Genomic DNA, 26,757 nt, shown 5'->3' with positions numbered 1-26,757 from the left:
CTGGGGAGCTAGAGGAAGAGGGCGTGCCTAGGTAGCAGCAGTGGCCAGAAAAAGCGAGTGCCAGGAAGCAAAGGGGGAGAAGGAAATGGAGGTAGGTTCCGGGGGAGAGGAATCCTCCAGCTGTCTCAGGGGCACAGCCTAGCCTGAAAAGGGAAACAGATAACCTGTACCCTAAGGGAAGTTAGGGCAGGGGTGTTTGCGGGTGAACTGGAGAGCCGGGGGGCTCAAACAGTACCTTTAATCCAGCACCTGTGTTAAGGGGTTAGACTGCTGGAGAGCGGGGGCAGGGTCATTTGTTCAGCTCCTGAGGGGACGGAGCCAATGTAACAGATTCAGCTACTCTGCTTTATAAAAATGCTTTGAGGAACATCTCTCTCTCTGTGTTATCTTTGGGGGTTGGGGGACTGCTTCAACCCCACGCCATACAAAGAGAACCCAGAAGCCCAGCAAAACCAGGGCCAGCGGAGACCTGAACCCAGGGAGTCCTGTGAGACTGAGGGACTCCAGGGATGTCCAGGACTCGCGAGGGGCCCGAACCGGAGGCAGCGGAGCGGCACCCAGGGCAGCACGGGCGGTGAGCCTTCACAGTATTCAAATTCTTTGCTTGTTTGGCAAACATAGCATTTTGTGAACCAAAGTTGGCACTAAGAATCCAGCAGCACGTTGTGAAAGAATGGTTTAAAAAAAAAAAAATGGACACACAAAATTAGAAAAGTTGTTGTTACAATAAAGTAAAGGTGACCCTATACCAGATTAGAGTCTGAAGTCATTACAGACCCTGAGAGTAAGGGGCCTACATATGAATTTTTGTGTTGGCTTTGGTAGTGTAAGAATTTGAGATTGACCAGTTGAACCATTGTTGTTTGAATTGTCAATAAAGGATGCAACATGTGTCTTCCTAGAGGATAATTAATAAAAGATTGTTTCACATTTTTTTCTATCAATGATTAAAATAGACATACGAAAATTAAAATTTAGCAAAACATTTAAATGGCTTTCATAGAAAAAAGTTAATGTATAACTAAACAATATAAGTGAATCTACATGACAATTTTTTTTTTAAATCATATGTAACAAATCAAAGTATTTTGATACTTTCAGTTAATATGCAAACTGGAAGCATTTGTAGTAATGGTTATCAGGAACAATTAAAAGTAAACTATAACACATTATCAGTTCTTTTGATGTTAAATCTTTATGAAGCTGTGTTGGAAAAAATTGTTGTGTGTACTAATAAGACATCAAATGTGACATTAATACAACCAAGGAACTAAATTTGGAAAAAAATCCCCAAATAATTTCTTAGCAGACTAATTTAGTCAAAATTTAGCTGAGAAAAAAAAACAACAAAACTTAACACTGCTACATCCCTGCCCAAAACTCAACAACTTTCTCTGTTGCTTTCAGTATACGAATAATTCACTTTTATTTGTTTTTTTTAACCAGTTCTATCATTAATCACCTTTGGCATACTGTGGTCCAAGAAATATTTTTTTTGGCATACTTCTGCCCCTAAAACTTTTCATGACTCCCATCTCACTCCTTCAATCAGCTTTTTTTTTTGTTTTTTTTCTGTAACTAATTTCATGAGTAATTTATTAAATGTCTTTTCTGCACCATTATTTCAAACTCACTGACAAAGCAAAAACACACACTTTGATTTTTCTTCATTTTTTTTTTTTCGGTGAATAATGAAAACTTAAAAATGTTTATTTGTGAATGATAACAAAAATTAATTGAACTAATTAAAAAATTACACAAGACAAAGACATACCTAAAACAATGAAAAAAAGTTAAATCAGAACCAGAAAAGAAAAAAATAGCTCAAAAAAAAAAAAAAAGTACAACTGCAGGTTGTACAAATTTCTTAGGATTAAAAAAAATGTAATCCAGTAAAAAAAGGCAATATACATATATTTTTTTATCTATAAAACATCTTTAAAATAGCTGACGCAAGCTCTATTTGTAAAACATAACTTAGGTTAATTCATTCACATGTAGGAATGAAGGGGTCTCAGCTATCTGCAAAACATTTTTGCCCTCTTCCCTTCAAGATCCATGAAATAAGGGGGAAGGAATTCAACTGCACAAAAGCACCATCTTATCTTCGCAAAACAACATTTTGTTTTTATAAATAAAAAGGTACTTCAGTTAAAATTATAACTTTTATAGTTTTTTTTTTGTTTTTAGATTCATAGCAGTTTCTATTGTTTGATACAAAGCTGAAAAATTCCTAGCCAGTTACTTAGGTAACATGTAAGGCATTGCTATTAAACTTATTAGGGACCTTAATAACTGACTGCTCTTTTAATCAAAATACTAAAGACATCTGCTCGGTTTTAACTTAATGTGGACTTAGCAAAAAAAAAAAAGAGTACATTTTATTGTTAGAACATAAATTGCTGTACTGGGTCAGACCAAGGGTCGGTCCATCAAGCCCAGTGTTTCCAACAGTGGCTATGCCATGTTACAAGTAGGATCCCAAAGAGTAGACCGACGCCATGCCGCTAACACCCAGGGATAAACCGTAGCTTTCCCCATGACTACCTGTTCTAGAATTTTTTCTAGAAACTTAAAGGAAAAAAAAAAAAAAAAGTTTCCCAGCATGTTTTTCCAATCAATACTTAATATCAGAAGTGACACCATTAAATAATATGGAGAAAAATCTAATGAGAATCAATTCCTACAGTCTGAACCACTTACGAGATTTATACCACGTCTCTTCAATCAGCTTCTTCTTAACTTATCAAAAAGGAACAAACGCACTTGGACAACCTCCAGAATAGCACTTGCAATTCTCGTCTTGTGTACTAAATCCAAATATATGTTTTGTCTGGCTAACGTTGGGAACTATAGCTAGACAAACCTTGCCGTTTCAACCCCCCTCCCCTCCTCCTGCCATTTGACTGAAGTGTTTTGGATTGAACAAATTAGCCTGGTTGCCTTGGCGCACAGCAGGCTGAATATCTGCCTCTACATTCCTATGTTATCTCTTTCTTCAGATCCCTCCATTTCTTGCCTATAAGTTCCTTTGGGTATATGTTTCTATCTTTCTTATTCATTTCTTCTGAAAAGCAAATGCATCTACGACATTCACCATATCAGACTGTCCATATATACATCTCATTCCCTCCTCTCACTTACATATGCCTCTTCAGCACTTAGCTCATTTCTCTACAATCCCTCTCTATTCATCCTCTTCCCCCTCTTTTTTTCTATTGCTTCCCATCTCTCCTCTGCCACCTGTTCCCTCTCCCATTCTCTGGTCACACCAGAGCACTTCAGTTTCCAACTCTTGTATAGCAGTGGGGGCTGCAGGGCCACTGAACACATGTAGTGCTGCTTGTCCCCAAAACCTGCCTCCTCCTCCTACTACTTGCGACTCCTGCTTTGAACAGGAAGTATGCAAGCGGAGAAAGGTGCTTCTCTGTTGGACCAGGCGTCGCTGCGTTTGCTCAGTGTCCCCATGCCTCGTGCATCCGTGACAGCCCTCTACTGTTGCAAGGATTGGAGGGGGCAGAACGGAGCAGTCATCCTGCCACCCCATCGATTGCATCAGAAGAGGGCCCAATATCGTAGGAGTTTTCCCACACAAGAGAGTGTAAAATAGTCTTGGAAGGGAAACTCCAGCCAGATGTAGGAGACCTGGCCGGTTGGCGCCGTGGTGGTTAGTTCTGCTGGCTGAGGAATTGATTTTTGCAGTTTATCAGATCAAGGCGAACAACGGTCCCCAATAGCAGTGGTACTATTGCATAGAGCAGGGGTAGGGAACCTATGGCTCACGAGCCAGATGTGGCTCTTTTGATGACTGCATCTGGCTCGCAGACAAATCTTTAATAAAAAAAGTAAAAATCTTAACAAAACCCCCCACCCTCCTGACACCCCCCCCCCCCCTAAGACCTGCCAAAAGTCCCTGGTGGTCCTGCGGGGGTCCGGGAGCGATCTCCTGGACTTGGGCTGTCGGCTGCCAGTAGTCAAAATGGCGCCGACGGCCCTTTGCCCTCACTATGTCACTGGGGTCGACCAATGGCAGCAGTAGCCCCTGTGACATAGTAAGGGCAAAGGGCCGTCGGCTGCCAGTAATCAAAATGGCGTCAACAGCCCTTTGCCCTCACTATGTCACAGGGGCTACCGCCGCCATTGGTCGACCACAGTGCCATAGTGAGGGCAAAGGGCCGTCGGTGCCATTTTGACTACTGGCAGCCGACAACCCAAGTCCAGGAGATCGCTCCCGGACCCCCGCAGGACCACCAGGGACTTTTGGCAGGTCTTGGGGGGGCGTCAGGAGGGTGGGGTTTTTGTTAGATTTTTACTTTTTTATTAAAGATTTGTCTGCGAGCCCTGGACCCCCGCTGGACCACCAGGGACTTTTGGCAGGTCTTGGGGGTGTCAGGAAAGTAGGGGATTGTAGTAAATTAATTTGGTAGGTCTTGTATGGCTCTCACAGAATTTTAAAATATGTGGCGTTCATGGCTCTCTCAGCCATAAAGGTTCCAGACCCCTGGCATAGAGGCTCCAAGAAAGCACTGGGGTAGGCCATGACCCTGATGAATTTTAGGCATGCTTGGGACAGACAGAGGACGACTGAAAGGTTGGGAGAAAGGCATGGATGAGGGGGTGGGTTTGGTGGTTGCATTTGGCATTTTATATGTGAATCTACCCGTGGATGAACATCAGCTGAGCAGAATGGATGGGCCATGTTGCTCTTTGCCATCATTTACTAAACTTCCTAGTAATTTAACTGGCACAGTGTGCAACCTTTGACAGTTTCAGACTCTTGCCATTCCATCATTTTAACTTTCCCTATTCTCCGGTCTGCTGGGTCACCATTCTGTTTCTTTATCACACTACAAGATCTTCATCAGTAATTCTCTAGAACTGTTCTGTTTCTGCCATTTCAGGTCCTCTTGAAACTTTTTATTTTTTCCCTGTGGGACAGTGCATGCATACCGTGACGAGAATGAACCCTACTCATAAGCCAGTACATGTTGGATATAATCTTAAATCTCTCAAATGGACTGCTAGTAGTCTTCTTAATGCTTGCATTGAGTCAAAGACTACCTCCTCCTGGAGCTCATAAGGTGTAATATGAACCGTTCAGGCAACATCTCAAGATGCATCTGAAGTTCTTCTTAATCAGACCAGTGGCGCCCCCAATATAATTGGGACTATTTCTGTATCTTTCTGCCATCTTTTCTTGCTTTCCTAGTGTATCTCTTGGTACATGGTGATCTTCTGTCTTTCCATACGCAGTACAAAACAGTCACTTGGAAACACTTCCATTAGCAACACCGTTCTGGTGTAGGTCTTTCTGGTGCCTCAGGAGGCTTTTTTTAAGAGTAAACTTGTTCCCACAATCTGTGCATGAAAACAGTCCTTCTCCTGTATGCATTCTCACATGTGTCCGGAGATTTTTCATGCAGGCGAAGCTTTTCCAGCATTCGGGGCATGGGAACGGTCTCTCTCCCGTGTGTTTTCTCTCATGAATTACAAGTTCTCTCTTCAGTATGAAGGTCTTCGCGCATTCAGTACATGAGAACCTTCTTTCCCCTGTGTGAATTCTCAGATGCTCTACTAGGCTTCCTTTGGAAGTGAAACTTTTCTCACATTCAGTACATGAAAATGGTCTCTCTCCTGTATGGGTTCTCTGGTGTAACACGAGGCCTACTTTACGAGAAAAGCTTTTCTCACAATCTGTGCATGCAAACGGTCTCTCTCCAGTGTGTATTCTCTGATGAATTACTAGGTCTCCCTTCAAAGAGAAGCTCTTGTTACATTCAGAACATGGAAATTGTCTCTCTCCAGCATGGATGACTTGGTGTTTTGAAAGACAAGACTGATAGATAAAACTTTTGCCACATTCACTGCAGCAAAAGGGTCTCTCTCCCGTATGCGTTCTCTGGTGCACTGAGAGATAGGATTTATTTTGGAAGCTTTTCCCACATTCATTGCATGAATAGGGTCTCTCTCCTTTTTGTGTTCTCTCCTGCAAAACCTGGTCTCTCTTCTGAGGGACATGTTTCTCAGGTCTAGGAATTGGAATCGGTCTGACTTGGTTAGTGTAGCTTTTCTGGGGTGCTGCAAGATGAGGCTCTTTACTGAAGTTCTTTTCACGTTCTGCACCCGTTGGTGCTCTCTCCCCTCCAGGCTGTCTTTGATGCAATTGTAGAATTCTCTGATCGACATCACTGTTTTCACTTTCATTAGACATAGGCCGCCATCCTAGTGTCCGGTTTTTCGGCTTCTCCATAATGTGAGGGACATCACTGGTACTTTTCTCACAGGGAATCATATTCTCAGTGGAGTCTCCTGCTGGGTTTCTCAGCCTTTCCTTCGGTTTGTATCGAGTCCAGCTGTCTCTTTCCCGGTCACAACATAAGCAGGTATCACCTCTCTCCTGCTCTGATACAGTTTTAGTCACTTCCAGGTGTTTCGTGGGTTCCTCAGGATGCGTCTCCTCGTGCCTTCTCTTGCACACATCAATCTCTGGATAAGAAAATAAAAGGTCAGACATTACTTGATGTGAGGGGACTCACAGTGACAACAGTCAGGGAATCCTAGCATGGACACACACCTTAAGAACATAAGAAGTGCCATACATATGTGCTACAATCCGATTGATATTGTAATCATAGTATTTATAATATTAGTTTATTTAGGTGACTTTCTGGTCTCTAAGAATTATTTGGTTTTATTTTGCATGGAGAGATAGATTTACCTATAATATATCTATATATATTTGACTTTATAAAAATAAAATAATTCTCTTACATTTCTGTGTCCAGTTGATTTGGCTCTTTATTAACAGAAAAGGGATCTTAGTAATTGGTGCTGCAAGGGATCTGGAGATGGGGTGGAGAGACAGAATCTCAGGTAAGAGGGGTAGAGGAGTATGAGATGGAGGAAGATAGACACAGAAACGAGGAGAGGCTGGAAAAATCAGGGAGAGAAAGGAAGGGAAGCAGTATCAGGAAAAAGAGAATGTAGGGAAGGAGCCACTCGCATCACTGCCCTGCAACATCGATCCTCTCTCTCACACACTCCATACTCCCTTCAGATCCTCTCACTCACCCCCACTTCTCTTCCAGTCCTTTCCCAGTACACCGGTCCAAGCTCCTCATTCACACAGCACAGCCTCTCTGCTCACCTGTCACACCTTTTGATCCCCTAATTCACTAATCTCCCTGTATCCCTTCCAATTCCCTTAACTCTCCCTGTTTACTCTCTCTCCTGATTCCTCTCTTCTTATCCCCTCGACGACCTCCACTCTTGCCTCCCTGCGCCTTGCTTATTCTTTCCCCTCCGATCACCCCTGCACCCCTCACTCCTTTCCCCACAACCTCTGGAGATCTTCTCACTCACTCTTGCCCCTCCCCTCCCCGACTGGTAGTAAAATCCTATAGGCCATGTCCTCCTCTTCTGCAGCAGTGGCCACTGCATCCAGGCCACAGTGTCGGTCCTCCACACTCTCTCCATACCGCCTTGTTCTCAGCTTACGAGGAGGAGGATGAGACAATGGCAACACTGCACTCCAGGCCACTGTCTTAGTAAAGAAACAGAATGAAATTTTATTTATTTTTTTTTTTACCAAGCCTTATTTCTGGAGGATAGGTTGGTTTTGTGCACAACAGAAGACCTTGTGCTAATATGCACAGGGTCCTAAGCTCACTGGAAAGATGTCAAAGCAAAAATATTAAAGATTCTTTGCTTACTGGCTTGGACATGGAAAAAGCCTTCGACAAGAGTTTCATGGAGAGATTCTCGAAGGCGTCTTACTAAGGAATTTTTTTTTTCCCCAGGAGCTATTTACCAACATATTTCCTTTTTATATTACAGTCCGACTGCTCAAATTAGTGCAAACGGATGCCTTTCAAAAGGTTTAGCTCTTGAAGGAGACACCAGACAGGGGTGTCCCCTATCACCGCTCCTGCTAATTGTAACATTAGAACCTCTTACGCAGAAGAGGGAGTCAGATAATGCTATTACTGGTAATTACCATCAGTCACAGAGTCATTAAAAAGCATCTTGGTAGATGCCATTTTATTAAGCTGTTATCGGATGCGAAAACTTCTTTAGCCTTAGAAAGATTTAAACTACCTGGATCTCTCTCAGGCTTTAAATTTAGACAAATCCGTGGTGCTCGATACTTCTGGGGTCTTGGCCTCTCCATGGGGGAATTTTCCATTAAAAGTGGGCTGATGAAGATAGTAAGCACTTGGGTATTACAATCCCAAAGAATCTGAATAGCCTCTCTCTGTTTGTAATCTCTCACCAGCTGTCGCAGAATTTAGGAAAGAAATTGGAAAGCTGGATACATTCTCCTTTATCCCTTCGTGGGAGAATAGCAATAATTAAGATGATTTGGGTTCCTACATTGTTCTGTCTCCTACAAATGTTGCCCTTGATATTACTGAAGAGCGAAATAAATACATTAAATAAATTATGCACAATTTTTTTGTGGAAAAGAAAAAAAAAAGACAGACTATCTAGTCAGAAGCTAAGAGTACCTGAAGAGAAGTCTGACCTTCCCAAAATTTAAATATTATAACATGGCCTCTTTCTTAAGGTTCATGGGAGATTGGTTATTGGAATGGAAACCTCAAAAAGCCACTCTGCACGCAGTGCAAAACTGGAAACAAAAATATATATATCCTCCTACACTAAGTACAAAGATAGAAGAAATCCACCTTCCCAAAACTAATATATTATGGCTCTTGCACCTCGCTGCTCCCCTTCCATGTCTCCATCATCCTTCACTTTTCCCCCCAATTACTCCCTTTCAATCATCCACTTACACTCATATCCCTGCCCAGCATTCCTGAGCCCCCTCTCTCCCATGCTTGACTCTCCCTACTCCCCCTTCATCCCTTCTCCCTGCCTGCTCAGCTACCTTGACCCCTCGTTTCCCACCCCTTTCTGCTCAGCAGCTCCCACACTCCCTCTCCATTCCACGTTCAATTTCCCAACATCCCCAACCTCTTTTCCCCCCACCCTCCTCAGGGTGAAGAGCTCATCATCAGCATCACTTCCAGACTCAGTAAGGGAAGAAGTTTGCATCCCACCAGGCCCAGAACAGCAGGAGCTGGCAACATCTTACTCTGATCTGGGTGAAGTAGGAAAAGTCTCCCACTGGGCCAGAAAGAAGAGAAGGAAGTGAGAATATCCTCCCAGCAGGCCAATATAAGAGAAGTCGACTGACCCCGTGACATACTTTCCAGGACCTCCTGACACACCTGTTGAGAACCACTGGCCTAGACAGCCAAGACAGGATTGCAGGCTTTAGTAAGTATATGTGAAAGACATCGTGGATTCTGAGTGTGTGGCAGTTTCAATTTGAAGACCTTTGATCCCACCTGACAGAGGATAGGGAACTGCCCCGCAAATCTGGGAGTGAGTTTTAGAGATGGCATCCTGAGACGCAGATTTCTTGTACTGAGCCACACTAAATCTCCAGGTTGGAATTGTGGTGCCGGGAAACATTTTTTTGTTTGCTTGCCTCTTAAAGCCTTCCACTGCCTGCTCAAGCAGTTGATGAGTCTTTTGCCAAAGATCTAAGAGCTCTTGCCCCTCTGATTTTGGTTGCTGGGCAATGGACTGAGATAGGGACTGGCAGAGGTACCAGAGGTTGGTGACCAAATACTAGGTAGAAGGCAAGGATCCTGTCACGATTCCCAGGTCTTTACTGTAGCAGAAATCTGCCATGAGAGGAGGGATGCCCAGTTATCTTGACTCTGGTTCACATAAGCCCTCAGGAAGGCTTTAAGGGTTTGATTAATCCATTCAGTCTGTCTGTTGCTTTGAGGATGCTAGGTTGAAGTGCAATCCAAAGCGATCCCGAATTTCTTGCAGAGGGACTCCCAGAAGTGGGTTGTAAATTGTACCCCTCTGTCTGAGAGAATACTGGATGGGAGCCTATGCAGACGAAAGATGTGTTGAATCTAAGTCTGCACCTGAGATTATCCAGCTCAGACGCAGAAGGAAGCCAAGGAAGAGGTATGAAATGGGCCATCTTCGAAAAACAATCCACCACTACTCATGTAGTGGTGCTGCCACTCAAGAAGGGAAAGTCCATGACAGTCAGTGGCCAAATGGGTCAATGATTCTTTGAGGGCTGGCAGTGGTTCAAGAGCTCTTATTCATGGCACATGTAGGACAGGACTCCACATACCGCTTCACACTGAGTTTCATCTGTGGCCACCAATAGTATTGGAAGAATAACTCCAGGGTTCTGGTAATACCTGGATGACCTGCCAAACGAGAGTTATGAGCCCACTGAAGGACTTTCTGACGTAAACACCGAGGGACGACTGTCTTCCCAGGTGGGACCGGTACAGCAGTGGCGACCACAATCCTTGCAGGGTCTATTTATTTATTTATTTAGGGCTCTTATATACCGATATTCTTGTAACAAGTTACAAATCAATTCGGTTTACATTAAACCATAAAACCTGCGCTAACAAGGCATTACATTAAACAAGGAAGCCTATGACACATCTATGATGTGTCATGATGATCCTACACTGTCGAAGGAACGTGAGATGTCATCGGCCAATTGGAATTTCTCTACTAGGTGGTGCTGCAGTTCAAATTCAAAACCAGTTGAAGAATAGTGACCAGTGAGCTTGCCGGGGATTCAGTTGCTGTGCTTATGCCAGGTGTTCCAGATTTTTGCGATCTGTGTGAATAATCACTGGATGTCTAGTCCCTTCTAGCAGATATCACCATTTCTCTAGGACTAGCTCCACAGTTAGCAGTTCACGATCCCCAATGGTATATAGTTTCTTTCTGCAGAAGTAAACTTCTAGGAGAAATAGGAGCAGGTCATAAGGGTCCTATGGTTATTCTGCAGTAAGATGACAGCTCCTACCTAAGAGTAGAAACTTCTACCTCCAGTATGAGTGGCTTGGAAGGGTCTGGGTGATGCATGATGAATTACGATTGAATTCTTCCTTGCGGCAATTAAACTCCTGAATCACGCTGTCAGAACCCTTTTTTGGTAAGGGCTATAAGTGAAGTGGCCAAGGTACAGAAGCCATGAATGAATTGCCTATAATAGTTCGCAAACCAGAGGAAGTGCCGCAGGGCTTTGAAACTGTAGGCAATGCCAGGAAATGATATATCCAAGAAACGGAAGTTCCTCCTGCTTGAAGGTGCATTTTTCTAATTTTGCCTAAAGGTGGTGTTCGCAGAGTCTCTGGAGGACTTGCTTCACATGACCTCTATGCTCTTTCAGAGATTTTGAAAAAACAAGAATATCATTCAAATATACCATCACATGAGAGCAGAGGTGGTCATGGAAAATTTCACTGACCATAAACTGAAAGAGAGCAGGAGCACTGCATAACTCGAAGGGCCCATCCCTGGTATTAAAAGCGGTCTTCCATTCATCACCCTCTCTTATTCTAATCAGGTTATACACACCTCAGAGGTCATGCTTTGTAAATACCTGCACTCCTCCGATGCGATTGAAGAGATCCATGATCAGCAGGAGAGGGTATCGGAACATAAGCTGATGTCATACTAGGTCAGACTGAGGATGCTTCTTGGTAATAGCACTGAGCCCACAGTAATCAATGCCAAGGGTGGAGTGAGCCATCATTTCTTTTTTTTTTTTTACCAACAAAGAAGCAAGCCCCAACAGGTGATGAAGATGGATGAATGAACCTTCTTTCTAGGTTCTCCTTGATGTGCTTAGACATTGCCTCTGTTTTAGGCACACAGAGTATGCAGACCCTACCCCCCTGGGAGGTACCTTCTCTGGGAACAAATCAATGGAGCAGACCTAGGAGCGATGTAGTAGAAAGGTTTCTGCCTACTTTTTGCTGAAGACATCTGCATAGACTGCATACTGAGGTGAAAGGCCAGGAAGCTCTGGGGTTACTCCTTCGGCAAGGGGGAACAACAGGCAAGACCTTAGAAAGGAACTGCTCATGACAAAGAGGGCTCCATTAGGTGATTTGTAAGGTTCCCCAATCAATGCTGGATTGAGGCTTAAGATAACTGCATTGACAGCCTTGGCAAGTATGTACAGGCTGATCTGTTCTTCATAGAAGAGATCGGTATGCATAAAGAGTAGCCTGAGGCAATCCACCTGCAGGAATTCCTCCTGCGAGGGTTTAGGTTCCAGAAGTGATCTGGTAGCTACTAGGCTTTGAAAGCTGGGGGTGAGACGAAAAGGCCGAGCCAAGCCTCTCTCATGAGCCCGTTCCTGAAATCTTGAGGTTTAGACAAATTGCTAGACTGATCAGTCCCCTCCAAGATAGTGGGCAAGTTCTGGCTGGCCAACTCATCCTTAATACACTCAGACAGCCCTTGCCTGAAGATGGCAGTTAAGCTTTCATTGCCCCATTGGAGCTCTGATGCCAGTGTGTGGAAATGGCATACTCTCCTACCAGCTGGAAGCTTTGTCGGATCTGGAGGAGTTCTAATGCCAGGGAAGACGTACAATTGGGCTCAAACACCATATGGAACTCCCGCAAGAAGAGTCGTGTAGCTGGGTTTAAAAAAGGCTTGGAGAAGTCCATTAATTGCTATTAAGCAGGTTGCCTTAGGGAATGGCCTCTTGTTACTGGCATCCGTAGTATGGGATCTTCTTAGTGTTTGGGTACTTGTGGCCTGGTTTGGCCTCTGTTGGAAAAAGGATGCTGGGCTTGATGGACCCTTGGTCTGACCCAGCATGGTAATTTATTATGTTCTTATGTAGATTAACAAGGCAAGACTTTCTTTTGCTGAATCCATGTTAACTCATCCTCTATGGGTCATGCCTATAAATATATATGGCCAATAATTGTGTTTTTAAGAATGGCTTCTATCATTTTGCTTGGCACTGATGTCAGGCTCATCGGTCTGGATGATCCGGGAAACTATAGAAGCCAGATTTTAAAAACTGGCATTACAATGTCCACCCTCAGTCTTCAAAGTACTGAGCTGTTAAATATTTATTAGCCGCAACACTCCAAAGTTCGTGGCAGTTTCCAATTAAAAACAGTTATGTTAGAGATAGCTAGTAATAGATCTGTAATTTATTTAAATTTTTCCAGAACTTGTTACTCTTTAGACTGTCCATTTGCTCTATTACTTCTTCCATTTGTACAGTGATTTACTTTAGTTCCTCTAAATTGTCAATGAACAAATTTGGTGTTACAATCTCCAATGAACTCAACAGTAAAGACCAAACTTGCTACCGATATTTAGAGGGAGACTTGTTCCGCGGAATATACCTGTCTAAAGTTATTTGGATGATGCCCCAGACAGTTTCCCCAGTTACCAATGACTCTAAAAGATCTCTTCTTTGCATCATTATCTCATCTGTGCATTGGAGACTCTGGAGCTCAGCCTACCTCTGGGGTCCTGTGCATGGAAATGGGAGTATTTCTGAGAATGCTACCCTCAAGGTTCCACATAGAAGCCTATAAAATTTATCAAGAATATCCCATCTATTAAAATAGATGGTCATCCTCTTAATTGGATTCCATGGCAAGCTAAAGGGATATAGTTTCTTTCATCCATCACCTCTAACAGTTACTTGTTATCGTTCTCTCAATTAAGAGAAAAATTCCATCTTTCCTCTACTCAATTCTACGCTTGGCTACGGCTCCGTGATGCTGTCAAATCATTGAATCAATCCACTCTTCTGTTAGATCAGCTGCCATACCTTCTTACACTATTTGTAGAGTTTGGCCCTCGAGGTCACTTAGCTTCTAGACAGTACAAAATTATTAAAAGCCTCTCGCTGTGGTCCCATGTTACTCAATTACAGGCAATATGGTCTTCAGACATCAATGTTCAACCAACTAACACGATGTGGTCATACCTATGGTCCTCTTTGAAACGTACCTCGCTTTCTACCGGTATTTCCCAAACGTCCTTTTTTATACTGCTCAGAGCTATTTGGACCCCCTGGAAATTACATAGGGCTAGACTTCTCCCCACTCATACTTACTGGTCTTGCCTAGCTGAGAAGGCCACTTTAGACCATACGTTATATTTTTGCCCCTTAGTGAACATGTTCTGGCACCAGATATGGTCTAAAATCTCTACCATTCTATCTCTCCACATGCCCATATCCTACGCTATGATAAATATGAAAAGGTGCACATCCTGATATTATCATCCCTCTCCCACACCGGAGATTATTAGATTTCCTTCTCACCATAGCGTTATATAACATCACCTCTAATTGGAAAACGCAGCGAGTTGCTTTCAGAACATTTGTGGTGGAATATGGTGTGTCTCTATAGTAAGTATGAACGAGTTATGGCAATTAAATAAAATCGGCTAGCCAAATGGAATTTGATATGGAAACCCATGGATAATCACAACCCCAATATTTTTCTGGCACACACTATCTCTACAAGTGTTATTTGCTCAGGAGTTCTTTCTAGTCTCTCTCTTCTTTTCTTACTATTCTCGTATCTTCTCTTCCTTACGCTTCTTTCCTCCTTTTGTTCTTCCTTCTTTGCCTTATCTGTCAGGCTCTACACCTGATCTTCTTTCTTCTCCCTTTTTCAATAACAGTTGATTTTCTTTTTCTCACTTCAGCTACGCTTGCAAATGTTTTTTCATAGTTCATAACTGTAGGGTTCTCTGTTTGAGACCATTTGTGTAACATTGTTCTGACGGTTCCTATTGTGATTGTTTATTTGTTATGAAAACTCAAAAATATTACAAAAAAAAAAAAAGAATATCCCATCTGCACCTTCCTGCGCCACTAGTACTCAAATGGACCACAACAGTCAGCTCCTTCCCAGCACTCTCTAAAATCCTACCTAGGTGATGCATGAGGCACCAGGCAGGCAAGTTACCAAGTGATCCTGCAGGCTGCTAGCCACCCCTATTTAATGTTCCTAATGATCTAATCTCCGGCAACAATGGAAGTCTTATCCCTGCCTTTTTGGACCCACAGCCCTGATGATGCTTAGAGGGAGCAAGGGTGGAAAGCATCTGTAGTGGATAGCTCACACCTGGTCGCTGTAGAGTCCCAGGGAAGGGTAATATGAGGCAGCAGTTGCATTAATCAGGTTCCCAACTTTATCACTGAGCTCAAGCTCTGCAGAAAAGCTGCTTTTAACTTTCATACAACCAATGGCGAAGAGGGAGAGGATGTGACATGGTCACCCTTTGGGTGATCTATAACTCTGGCTTAATTGGCAAATATCAGTTGTTCAGAGGCTGGAGAAATAAGGTGGCTATGAAGCACTTGGAAATGTACCTACAGAATCAATTACATCAATAATACAATCTCATGGCTTTGGGCGTCTCAATATAAAAAAGGACAGACACCAGCACTGCCTGTCACAGAGACCCTGTGAGTGATTCCAGAGATCTGCAGAGGAGCTTGTGAAGGGGTCTCTGCACTTCCACTCTCCAGCTCAGCAGTTTCACCCCGCTCCCTCTTATTCCTGCACTCACCTGAGCAGCTGCTTCTCCCACTTCCTCCTTCCTCTGATTCCGGCTCATCCCTGATGTACGGCTCTTCCCCTCGTTCAATGTGGGATATAATCTCAGGGGTGATGGTGGGGGAGCCTGTTCCTGGGGTAAGAGCACTGCATTAGGTTTCCCATACTCAGTACTTAGCACACAAACATTAGTTATTTTCTGGAGACCTGTACTGAACTTAAAATGTGATAAAAAGAAAGAGGCATGTACAATAGAAATATTGAAATGGCCTAGCAGCCTTCACCAGTGTATGAGAAGGAGCACTTTCCATAGAAAAAGAAGCTCGAGGACAACAAGTCCTGATACAAATCTGGAAGGAGGGAGGCTCAGAGGAAACTTCCCAAAAAGTAATACATTAGAAAAGTTAAGAGAGCTCTTTGGTGTGAAAGAAATCTAACATAAGGGGAGGTTCTCTCATAATGAATAGCGCACTAAACCACAGAGGCTTTCAAGGTCACCTGATGGCCAACTGAAAGGAAGTCTGGTCCAAAAAAGCTCCACCGAAGGCATTTTTAGGCCAATTCTCACAACTTTCGGTTTAAAATGCTGCCTGCCGCCTCAGGAAAATGACCTATCCACCCACAGACACAAGCAACATTGGAAAACATTGTACTTATGCAGGAGGAAAAGCTCTAGCACACCCTCCTGCAAGTCATAAAACATCGCCAGAGGTCACGGGCTGCCAAAATTGACACCTTAACCGCTAACATCTCCTTTACAGGGTAGGAACCTAAGCTCAGGGAGAGACTGGGGACTGCTGAGCAAAGAATGAACTCTTCAGAGGCCAGAATGCAGGATCTGGAAAAATCTAATCAAATAATACCAAAACATGCAGAGGCTCAAGCACGGAAACCAGCTGACCTTGAAAACAGGTCCCAGAGAAATATCATCTGATTTCTTGGGAGATTGTGAAAGCTTAGAAGGCGGCAAAGATGTTGAAACTTTTGTACTGGACTAGTTAAAAGAAATATTTGGGGAACCATCAGGCGTGAAATACCTTGCTAGTGGAGTGCGCACTTAGATCTCAGCCCAAAGCCGCTCCATGGTCAAGAATCATGAGAATGGTGAAACAAACTTGCCTCTTAATTTCCTTTAGTCCTGCCAGACAAGTCCAGATATGCCAGGAGATGGAGACAGAAAACAAAAACAAACAAAAAAAACAAAAAAAACCTCAATGTGGACTTCACACACCTTATAAAAAGGTCATTGCTGCCTTCAGTTCTTAAGTATCGTATGTCAAAGAATAAGACTACCAAAGGCAATTTGGTTTCCAAATCACAACCACCACCAAAACCAGATATAGCCAAAACAACTTCACTCCATGGTTATGCCAGAAACAGGAATCCCTACATCAAGTTCACAGTCAGGCTTTCGGAGAGGCAACAAAATGTACTCAAGTGGCAGATTTCTGAACCAGACTGAAAAGCCCCTGATCATCCTGGCTTCCTTGAACTGGTCTGCCATGACTAAAGGAAAGGAAATTAACAAATAAAGTTTAAATTCACATCTTCATCGTCTATGCCAGGCCAGTTCGGACAAGTTAGATTACGAAAGCTCTCCCCGGGCCAGATAGAGCTCTCAGGACCTACTGAGACTAAGGCATAGCCTCTCCCTGCCTGTACGCCCACCCTGAGGTATGTACAGCAGGGATGCAATGGAAGCAAGGGTGCTGCCCTGCCATTTATCTTATGGAAAGACAGACTCCCAACTCTGCCAATGAGGATCCTGGGCCCTCAGACCTAAAATGTGAGATCTAAAGTGCTCTTTCTCCTGGATTTCTCCTGAAATGGAAGCTTTAGAATTAATTGTGCTTTTACAGGACAGATTAATAGACCAAAGGTCCCTATCCAAGAAGAAACTGGTCACCTACAACTGAGAGGTTTCTCCCTGTTCTGGCCCTATAAATCGCCTGACTTTTTCACCATCTTAAGTGAGAGAAGCCCGATTCCAACAGAAATGAAACCCTGCCCTCCAAGCAAGGAGCGTATTGGGTGCACAGATACCCTTTTTCTTTAAAATGACCAAAGGACTGGCTTCAACAAGACTCAAAGTTATGCTATTCTTCCAAATCGAGGGATCTCCTGCAGCGGAAGAATTGTGATCTTCGTGCCTAGAAAGAAAATATCTAATCTGGAGAGCACCGAGAACGCTTCAGTATCTCTTGCAGCGAAAGCCAGTGCCACGCTCTGTGCTTTGCAAGATCTGCAAGTTGTGCTTTAATTTAATTTTCCTCTGGTAGAAAGACAAGACTGAAGGAATGGATCCCTCGGAGGGAAATCCGTCTCCTCCTGTAAACTGACTTTGCAGAGGCTCAAAACCCTCAGGTCTGCTCCGTGGTCTTTTTCGTGCCATCGAACGCTATAACCCTCAGCCCCAAGTATCCTCGCCACGTAGCCTGGTTCCCTTAACAGCTGAGGTTGTAAAAGAAAGGATGGGACCTTCCAGGGAAGAATCCTCTGATTAGGAGTACGGGTGAAGGAGCACCCCCTGCTTGCACACTCAGAAATCAGACCAGGGAACGTCCAGGCTTCCAGTGGAAGCTCGCGCCGAGGGCCGGATGCTGGTCGTGGTTCCTGTTTTCCTTTATGGGCTGGAGAACTTGCTCGTCCTGGAGCTTTCACCAGGCTGATCTGAAATCCACTCCTGAAAGAGCCCCACCTAACCCGCATTAGGGCAAGAGCTACTTTGGCACCAGTCCACAGATCTGCAGCACTGACAAAATAATGAAGAGCTGAAGGCAGCACGGTCCTTTACAAGCAGGCCGATACAGTACAGTGCGTTCCGACGGAGCGCACTGTTAACCTGCCCTTGGACGCGCGTTTTCCCTTACCCCTTATTCAGTAAGGGGCGGAAAACGCGCGTCCAACCTGCGGCACCTAATAGCGCCCGCAATATGCAAATGCATGTTGAGGGCGCTATTAGGTATTCCCACGCGATACAGAAAGTAAAATGTGCGGCTTGGCCGCACATTTTACTTTAAGAAATTAGCGCCTACCTTTGGGTAGGCGCTAGTTTCTGCCGGCACCGGGAAAGTGCACAGAGAAGCAGTAAAAACTGCTTTTCTGTGCACCCTCTGACTTAATATCATGGCGATATTAAGTCGGAGGTCCCAAAGGGTAAAAAAAGAAAAAAAATTTAAAATGGGCCGGCGGCTGTCGGGTCGAAAACCGGACGCTCAATTTTGCCGGCATCTGGTTTCAGAGCCCGTGGCTGTCAGCGGGCTCGAGAACAGACGCCGGCAAAATTGAGCGTCGGCTGTCAAACCCGCTGACAGCAGCCGCTCTGGTCCAAAAGGAGGCGCTAGGGATGCGCTAGTGTCCCTAGCGCCTCCTTTTGCCCGTTTCTACCGCCGGGCCTCATTTAAATACTGAATCGCGTGCACAGGCGAGTGGCCTGTGCGCATGCCAGGAGAGCGGGCATTCGTCCACTCTCCCGCGGACTTTACTGAATCAGTCCGTAGGTGAGCACAGTCAGCTTTGAGATTCTTTTTCTCTCTTTCTCCATCTGCTGGCAGGAGGGCATAGCCACATCTGTTTGGACTGGTCTGGCCAGGACAGTCAAGAACAGTTTTTTGTTTTTCTTTTACTGAAAGGACACACGAGAAGTCACTGAAAAGGCTGGAAGTAAAATGTTCAGTGATAGAGAGGAACGTCACGGGAATGTAAATGGCTGTTGAAATCTTCTCTACCCAGAGCCTGCTATTAAACTAAATTACACTGTAGGGGTATTGACTATGAGTTTGGTTGATGGGGGCAGGGAAACATACAGAAGGACTTATAAATGGCTAGGTAAAAAAAAAAAAAAAAAAAAAAATTCAGTACCCTAGACAAACCTTTAGCCTTGCATCCTCTCCCCACCCCTCCCTTACACACACAACTAACTTTTGAATGTTTACTTCGGGCTTAGTATGACAGCAGTAGAAGCAGCTGCATTGTTAGGTGTGAATGTCTGAGACTTGGGCCCCCCTCCTGAGATTCTGATAAGCCTGTCTCCTCCCAGGAATAATCCTGTTAAAAAAACAAAAAAAACCAAACAAAGAACAGGAGCATTAAGGAGACCCTCCTGGCCCGATAACGTGTACTGAACACAAAGGGAACGGCACCGGGAGAGCCAAGGGAGGGCTGCACTACGCCGGACGGCGGCAATGTGCTGCCAGTTTCTCATCAAGGGGCTCGCGCCAGCTCTGCTCCACTTGGCGAGGCACTCCTTGTTCTCACAAAATGATTTAATCCACCACTACCTCTCTCCATGTAACACCAAAAAAAAAAAAATTACATTTTTACAAGTGTGGCACCCCTCCGGGTTGGCCATTCGAGGTCACCTGGTCCCTACAGATGTCCCATCAGCCGGAAGGGATACCACAATTCAGCTCCTCCTCCACAGGCAGCCTGAGTGCGTGCACCTGGTCTGTAAGTAGGGGCTGGAGCAATAGTCTGTGTGGGCATTGAAGAGCGAGCGGCTCTAGTAGTTTTGTTCCAGAGCAAGGCTACCCCTTGCTAAGTATATTTTGTTTGCGGCTGTTCCTTTCTGTGTACTCCATGCCAGACTGGAAACCCCTCTGTTTAGAGCGAGAGGATTTATTTATTTATTTATTTATTTTACTACTGTGGGAGTTTTTTCTCTGGAGTGCAGCCTGGATTTTTGGAGGTGGCCATTCCCAGTGTCAGGAGGCCAAGACCCTGAAGACCTGACAGCTAAGTTCTAGGTCAGAGAAGGGCTGCAGTGAGAGTAGCGCTGCCAGAACAAGTTTTAAGGGCAGCTTTCTGAAGTTATACCTTCTCTCAACTTAAAAGAACCCCCCCCCCCCCTCCCCCAACCACAGGATCTTCAATCCCGGGACACAGGCATGGGCTGGGTAATTGTCTGAAGTCTAATGGAAGTCAGGCAGGACTATTTCCACCTCTAAGGGGATTTCCCTCACAGCACAGGATCTTCCCCAGAGTCTGGGACAGAGAAGCTCTCAGTTCAGGAGAGATAGGAACCACCCATGAACCTGAGTCACTGGCACACAGAGAGAAAAGGACACTCATCTGTAACTTTACTTTTCAGCTGGACATTGATTACCTTTGAAGAAATCAGTAAACTTTTATTATCTGAACTCCCAGCCCTGTGACTTGTTTCATTTGTCCCAGCTGAGCACCATCACATTACATTTCAGGCAAACTACACAGTGACAAGGGAAACCGTCTCACCGCCTGCTGCAGAAACACTAGTGTCTTGTCTGTCCATCCCCCCCCTGGGGTTACAAGGAAGAGGGAGCAGGTGGCAAAGTAAGAGAGCCCCTAAAGAAAGACATTTCTTTTGTGCGTGCCCTTGGAGGATGTGCCCCTCCAAAGAAAAAGGGTTACGCATACAATAACTTGAGACTGAAAACTACAACTGCCATCGGAGGATTCAGAGCAGATTCTGAAACCTGTTTACAGGATCAGCATTGAGAAGTAGGCCTGATCAGAAAACCAACATGGAGAAGGAAATTCCCAGAATCCTCTGCTTTTCTTTAGCCTGCCTGGGCTGAATGGACTCTGAGTGACTTGCAGAATGTCCCTGGATATCTATAGAGCCAGGCAAGCTGGTACCAGACAGGTGATGTCTATTCATAGAGTCACAAAGAGGAAACCACAGGGGAGCTTCAGGCAGTATTCTCAGGAGTTTGTAATCAACACAGCTACCAGACGTGTTAATCATCTTGACCAGTAAGGTTTTAACAGAACAAAGGACTCTCTCAACAGCCATGGTAAATGGGCTACAAGTCCTGGGGAAAAACTAATCAGGGGTAGTTAGGGATGATCTAATCATGCAGTTGACATTACAACTTATGTAAACGATCCTTTGGGCAGTCACACAAATCTCTAGAACCTTCTCCAGTATTGAATGTTATCTATGAAAGAAGGGTCACTTCCTGTATACGGGGAGATGCTGGTCAGTTTGTCAGACAAAGAGCATCCAGTACCCAGCATCTCCCGAGAATATTTATACTGATTTAATAAAAAGAAATTATGCTTTCTACTGAGTCTAAGTGTTCATGTGTCCCTGGCTATAAGCGTAGAGTGCGCCTTACATTACAGCATAAGAATTATTGAAGAATATTATACATGAACTTTTGAAAAAAAACAAACAAACCCCACAGAGATTCCTTTTTCAGATGTCACATCAGAAATAGGGACCTATGGAGGGGTAATGGAAAAGGGAGGTTGACAAATCCAGAGATAGTGATGGAGGGGAAGACTGACAAACAGCCGGGGGGGGGGGGGGGGGGGGGGGGGGGGGGGGGGGAGACAGGGAATGGGAAAGGATCCAGAGACAGTTCTCTCTCTCCCCTCTCCCAGGATTCTATGGGATAATAAAAAGTTCTAATATATATTAGATAGCTAGATAGTAAGATATTAGATAGATAGATACACACTTGCTGCCCATGGAAGATTTCTTCCATGGGCAGCAAGACACATCCCAGGCTACACCAAAAACAGTGCCAAAGTATCATAATCAGTTTTACTTAGGAAAGCATAAAGGGGGGAGTGACATTCATAGAGGAAGATGCACATCGTGTAAGGCAGCAACAAATGAATAGCAAGTTCAACCTTAAAAATGGCCGGGTACCCTCTTCTAACAATATACTCTCAGCCTAGGAAAAATAAATATTAACAGATGCAAACTAAACTGTTTGCAGCCCACGCCCAACTCCCATTTCTTTCCCCAAACCCACAAAACTGAAGAGATGGAAAACACTGCAGCCCTTGGAGCCTTTTTCTAAAAAATAAATAAATAAATAATTATACTCTGTCTCCTCGAGCCCTGGAATTAGCAAGGATTTCCCAGGTTTTACTGTGTACAAATCTAAGGCGGGAAACACACATTTGGGGCACTCTTTGGAGTCCTGCAAAAGACCGATTCCAGTAGTTAAACAGATTCCCAATTAAGAAGCTAATCACCTCCTTTTAAAAGGCCCAATAAGTGAGAGCCAGGACTCCCTGACCAAATATTCTTGCTTGGAAACGGAGCCTTTCCTCTCTCTCAGGCCGATAACAGTAAGGACGCGCAAGAAAAAGTGCGGCAGTGCCGGGCGCCCGCTCGTTTCTCCACGCGCGCAATTTGGTTCACACATCACTCGATTCAGTATTCAAATGAGACGCAAACGCAAGCCGCGTCCAAAGCGCGTCCGTGAAGCGGTAGGCATGCACAATCCATTTTACTGTATAGAGCGGTATACGGCGCCTATACGGTATCCTGGGTGCACTGGTACCTGTCGTTTCAAACGTCATTCCACCAGGTAAGTTCTTTTCTACAGACCCCGCTGCCTTCAGCACCAGGCTGGACGACCAAGCCGCGAGCTCGGACGTCCGGCTTGGGCGCCCAGCCAGGCGCTCAAGGCAGCGGGAGGTCGCGGCGTCCGTTCACGTGAAAATACTTAAACCCTGCCCTAAGTGCCTGGCCAGGTCCATACAGGAAACCCTATTATTTACTCTCTATATTTAAAGTATTTATGCTACTCACCCTCTAATTCTTTGGAGGGCCACAGGGAGTCCTAGTTGTTGCTGCTTAAGGCAGCAGGAGGTCGCGGCTCATCTCGCTGGTTCAAGGAGACACTTCTAGCTTCGTCTCGTCTCTCCCTCTCCCAGGAATCTGTCCATGAACGGTAGCCAGGGACACAGCCAGCGACCTCCCTGCTAAACTGCTCCGCCCTCCGCCACACTCGGGGAGGAGAAGGGAAGGCTTTCAAGGTCTCCAGCTCCCCTCTCCTCGGAGGAGGGGGGGGGGGTTGTCGCCTGCAGAGAAGGTTGAAGGAGGGATCCAGAGGGGGCGAAGATACAGCTCAAGGCAGTGGGAAGCCGACTGAACACCACACTAACGCCAGGGTCAGGGTAGGCGGTAAATTTGCAGGTTAAAGACGGGGCAAAATAGCAGGTTAAAAAGGCGATAATCGGGCCGCACGTTACTGTATGGGAGGGAACAGCTAATCCGATCATTAACATATATACATGCCGCGGGTGGAAAGGGTTAACCGATTTCAAGAAGCGGTAAGGACGCGTAAAACCGGATACTGAATCGCGGGTTCGCCTTACGCGTCCAAATCGTGTGTACAGAGCGGGTTAGAAACGGGATAACTGCGGCCGCGCTTTACCGTATCGGCCTGAATGAAAGCTATGACGCAAAGGCCCTCAGGGGCGGCTCAAGGCAATCTGAGGCAACCCCCCCTCCCAAACTGATCCCTGCTCCTGGGGGGGGGGGGGGGCGGATTAGTAGCAGTGGCCCCAAGTTCTCGCCCGATCTCAGCACTCTCTCCAGTGGCCTCAGAAATACAGAAAAATTTGCTCTCTTTAGATACAGAAATTCTGCATCTACAGATTAAAGACATTTTTTCATCTTCTAGCAATCATGTACCCCTGGATCACACATCACCAGCCGAACTGAGCCAAAGCACCAGTAACATTTTAAAACAGCAGAAACATCAAACACCACCCAATAATTAAAACTAATAAGGATTTTTAAAAAAATCCTCTCCATACCTGGGATTTTTTTTTTCATTTCCTGAGATGTGGATTGGGGGAGGGGAATACATAAACTTTATCCTGTCTCACACACACTCTTTTCATACACATAACCCACACTCACACACATTCCCCGTCTCACATACACAAGCTGTCTCACTCCCTGTGATACACAGACTTACACACAAGATCTCATTTTCACTCCCCTGTGCACATGCACACACACTCGCTCTCAGAGCCTCCCAGTATCTTCGAGCCACATTGGGATGGGGTCTGCTATGGCCCCTGGGGCCTCTCTTTGGGTTGCAATGGGATAGGTGATGTCCAGGGCAACTGCCCAATGCGTCCTACCCAAAGATTAACACTGCTCACACACACACACCAGTCTCTTCCTCTCTCTCACCACTATCATCCCCTCTCCCCAGGCCAGTCCCTCTCTCACCACTACCATCCCCTCCCCCCAGCCTCTCTCTCACCACTACCATCCCCTCTCCCTAGACCAGACTCTCTCGCCAGTCACTATCACTCCCATCCTCACACTTTCAAACTTGTATACTGGGATATAATATGAAAAAAGGCCTTCTTTCTTAAAAATAAAAATAAATAAAAACTTCCCTCTCAGAATTTGCCAGGGAGCTTAGTACTAATGTTATGCTCCACCATGCAGGTGGTCTTGGGCTTGATCTCCAAGTCAGGCCCTCTGTTCCATGGGTTGACTAAGGCTGTGGATACTGAGCAGGCACTATGCACAGATCCAGGGTAGTGGTGGGGCATTTAGGAACTATGGTTGCAGCGTTCCATGAGGACGCCTAGTACATGTGTCCTGGCTTGGGGCCATCACTCCAATGACCATTATTATGTATGTTGGGGAGGATATATAATAGGGGAAAAAATTCCTGGTGAATTCTGAATGAAGGTGCTCAGCACCATATCCCAGCCTTGGATTTAACTGACATGGAAGCACAAAGCAGCAGGTAAAAAAAAACCTCTCCATACCCAGTGAGCTGAGGGTCTGGTAGTTCTCCTTCATCACATCCTTGTAAAGCACCTTCTGTCGCTCTTGTAAATCTTTCCATTCCTCCTCGGAGAAATAGACAGCGATGTCCTCAAAGGTTACTGGGTCCTGAAACACAAAACAGAAACACTAATTCTCAGCACATGATTCCAGTACTATTTAAGCCACAACATAAAATCTCATTTTGTTGTACTCCTGATCTATCTCCTTACACTCAGGAAGGTCCCAAACTGCCTTTTTATGCACCACGAGATCTGCTCGGGGTCCTACTAAAATCAGGGCTAAGTCTGGAGGGGGGGGGGGGTGCAATCTCCTACCTTTGCAGAAGCTCCTGCAGGCATTCTCCTCTCCGCTTTTGCTGCTTTCAGGATCAGAAATTAACTGGGGGCTCTTTCTTGGGCTGGGAAAACGCTAAGCGTTGGCTTCTCGCTGTTTGTTAAGGGGGAGAGAAAAGCTGAGAACCGGAGCTAGATAAGGGAAGAGTTTCTTCTTCCCAGGCTCCGGCGCTAGCCAGCTGCACACGTGCAGAACAACTCCCCCTTCTGCCGGGCGCTGATTGATGACATCACACAGGGGATGAGCTTTACACTAAGAGCACAGATTGATGACATCATTGAGGGGGCTGGAAGATCTCTTTAAGCTGAGTACAATCAGAAAAGCACCAGAGCTTGCAGATGGATTATTGAATGCTAGTCAGAAATTTTATCCAATAAAAAGATTTCAGATTCTGCTAACTTTAGTGGCATGGCAATTTTTATATTTGTCTTTTTAGCTTACGAGTTTTTGCTGTTAAATTAATAAATATATTGGTGAAAATAAAAGAGAACACATTTGCAAAACAGTGATGATATTGTTATTACTTATGACTTGTTTACTGGGCTTTATTTTTCCAGGGTTGCCAAATGTCTGATTTAGCATTACAGCTGCAGCTTAGCATCTGATCCTCCCTTCTGAGTATATCATAACAGTCATTCTCAAACCTGCCCTCTGGGCACACCTTGCCTTTCAGATTTTCAGGATATTCACAAGGAATATGCATGAGAGATTTCTATATAATGGAGGCAGTACATGCAAATCTACCTCATTCACATTATTGTGGATATCCTGAAAAACCTGACTGGATATGTATTCAGAGGACTGGTTGAGAACTTCTGCCATACAGTGTGTGCTTTGATAGCTACTTGCTTTGTATGAGAGGCAGTGCACACAAATTTACCTCTTGCATATTCATTGTGGATATCCTAAAAATCTAACTGGCTATGTGTCTGCCAAGGATTGGATTAAGAGCCTCTGTTGTATGCAGTACATGTGACAAGGCGATAGCTAAAGCTAGAAGAATTCTGGGCTGCATAGAAAGAGGAATAATCAGTAGGAAAAAGGAGGTGGTGATGACCTTGTACAGGTCATTGGTGAGGCATCACCTCAAGTACTGTGTTCAGTACTGCAGTCCATATCTCAAAAAGGATAGAGACAGGATGGTCCAGAAGAAGGCAACCAAAATGGTGGGGGGGGGGGGGGGGGGGGGTTTGCTTTGTCACCTTCCGATCACCAGACACAATCACCCCAAAGTCCCTCTCCTGCTCCATGCATGATAGTCTTTCACTCCCCATCACACACAGCTTTTTTGGATTTTTGCACCCCAGGTGCACGACGTTGTACTTCTTAGCAATGAATCGCAACTGCCAAATCTTCAACCACTCTTCAAGTTTTCTTAAATCACTTTTCATTCTCTCTACTCCTTCAGGCGTGTCCACTCTGTTGCAAATCTTAGCATCATCCGCAAAAGGCAAACTTATCTTTCTAATCCCTCCGCAATGT

At 44.9% G+C, this 26,757-nt stretch overlaps 1 protein-coding gene across 2 annotated transcripts; it reads right to left on the bottom strand.

Moving 5' to 3' along the window:
- Positions 1–4,378: 4,378 nt before the first annotated feature.
- LOC115083776 (zinc finger protein OZF-like) lies at positions 4,379–25,844 on the bottom strand. 2 transcript variants are annotated; one of them, XM_029587795.1, is made up of 4 exons: positions 25,257–25,844; positions 24,921–25,047; positions 15,412–15,531; positions 4,379–6,486 (listed from the first exon to the last, which is right to left on the bottom strand). In XM_029587795.1, exons 1-4 carry the CDS (start codon positions 25,278–25,280, stop codon positions 5,264–5,266), a joined length of 1,494 nt encoding a protein of 497 aa, XP_029443655.1. In that variant the 5' UTR covers positions 25,281–25,844; the 3' UTR covers positions 4,379–5,263. The 2 variants fall into 2 exon arrangements, with proteins under 2 accessions (XP_029443655.1, XP_029443656.1); XM_029587796.1 differs by lacking the exon at positions 15,412–15,531.
- Positions 25,845–26,757: the final 913 nt, after the last annotated feature.

This window comes from Rhinatrema bivittatum, chromosome 2, assembly GCF_901001135.1.
Source record: "Rhinatrema bivittatum chromosome 2, aRhiBiv1.1, whole genome shotgun sequence".
NCBI lineage: Eukaryota > Metazoa > Chordata > Amphibia > Gymnophiona > Rhinatrematidae > Rhinatrema > Rhinatrema bivittatum.
This window is presented reverse-complemented; position numbering and strand designations above follow the sequence as displayed.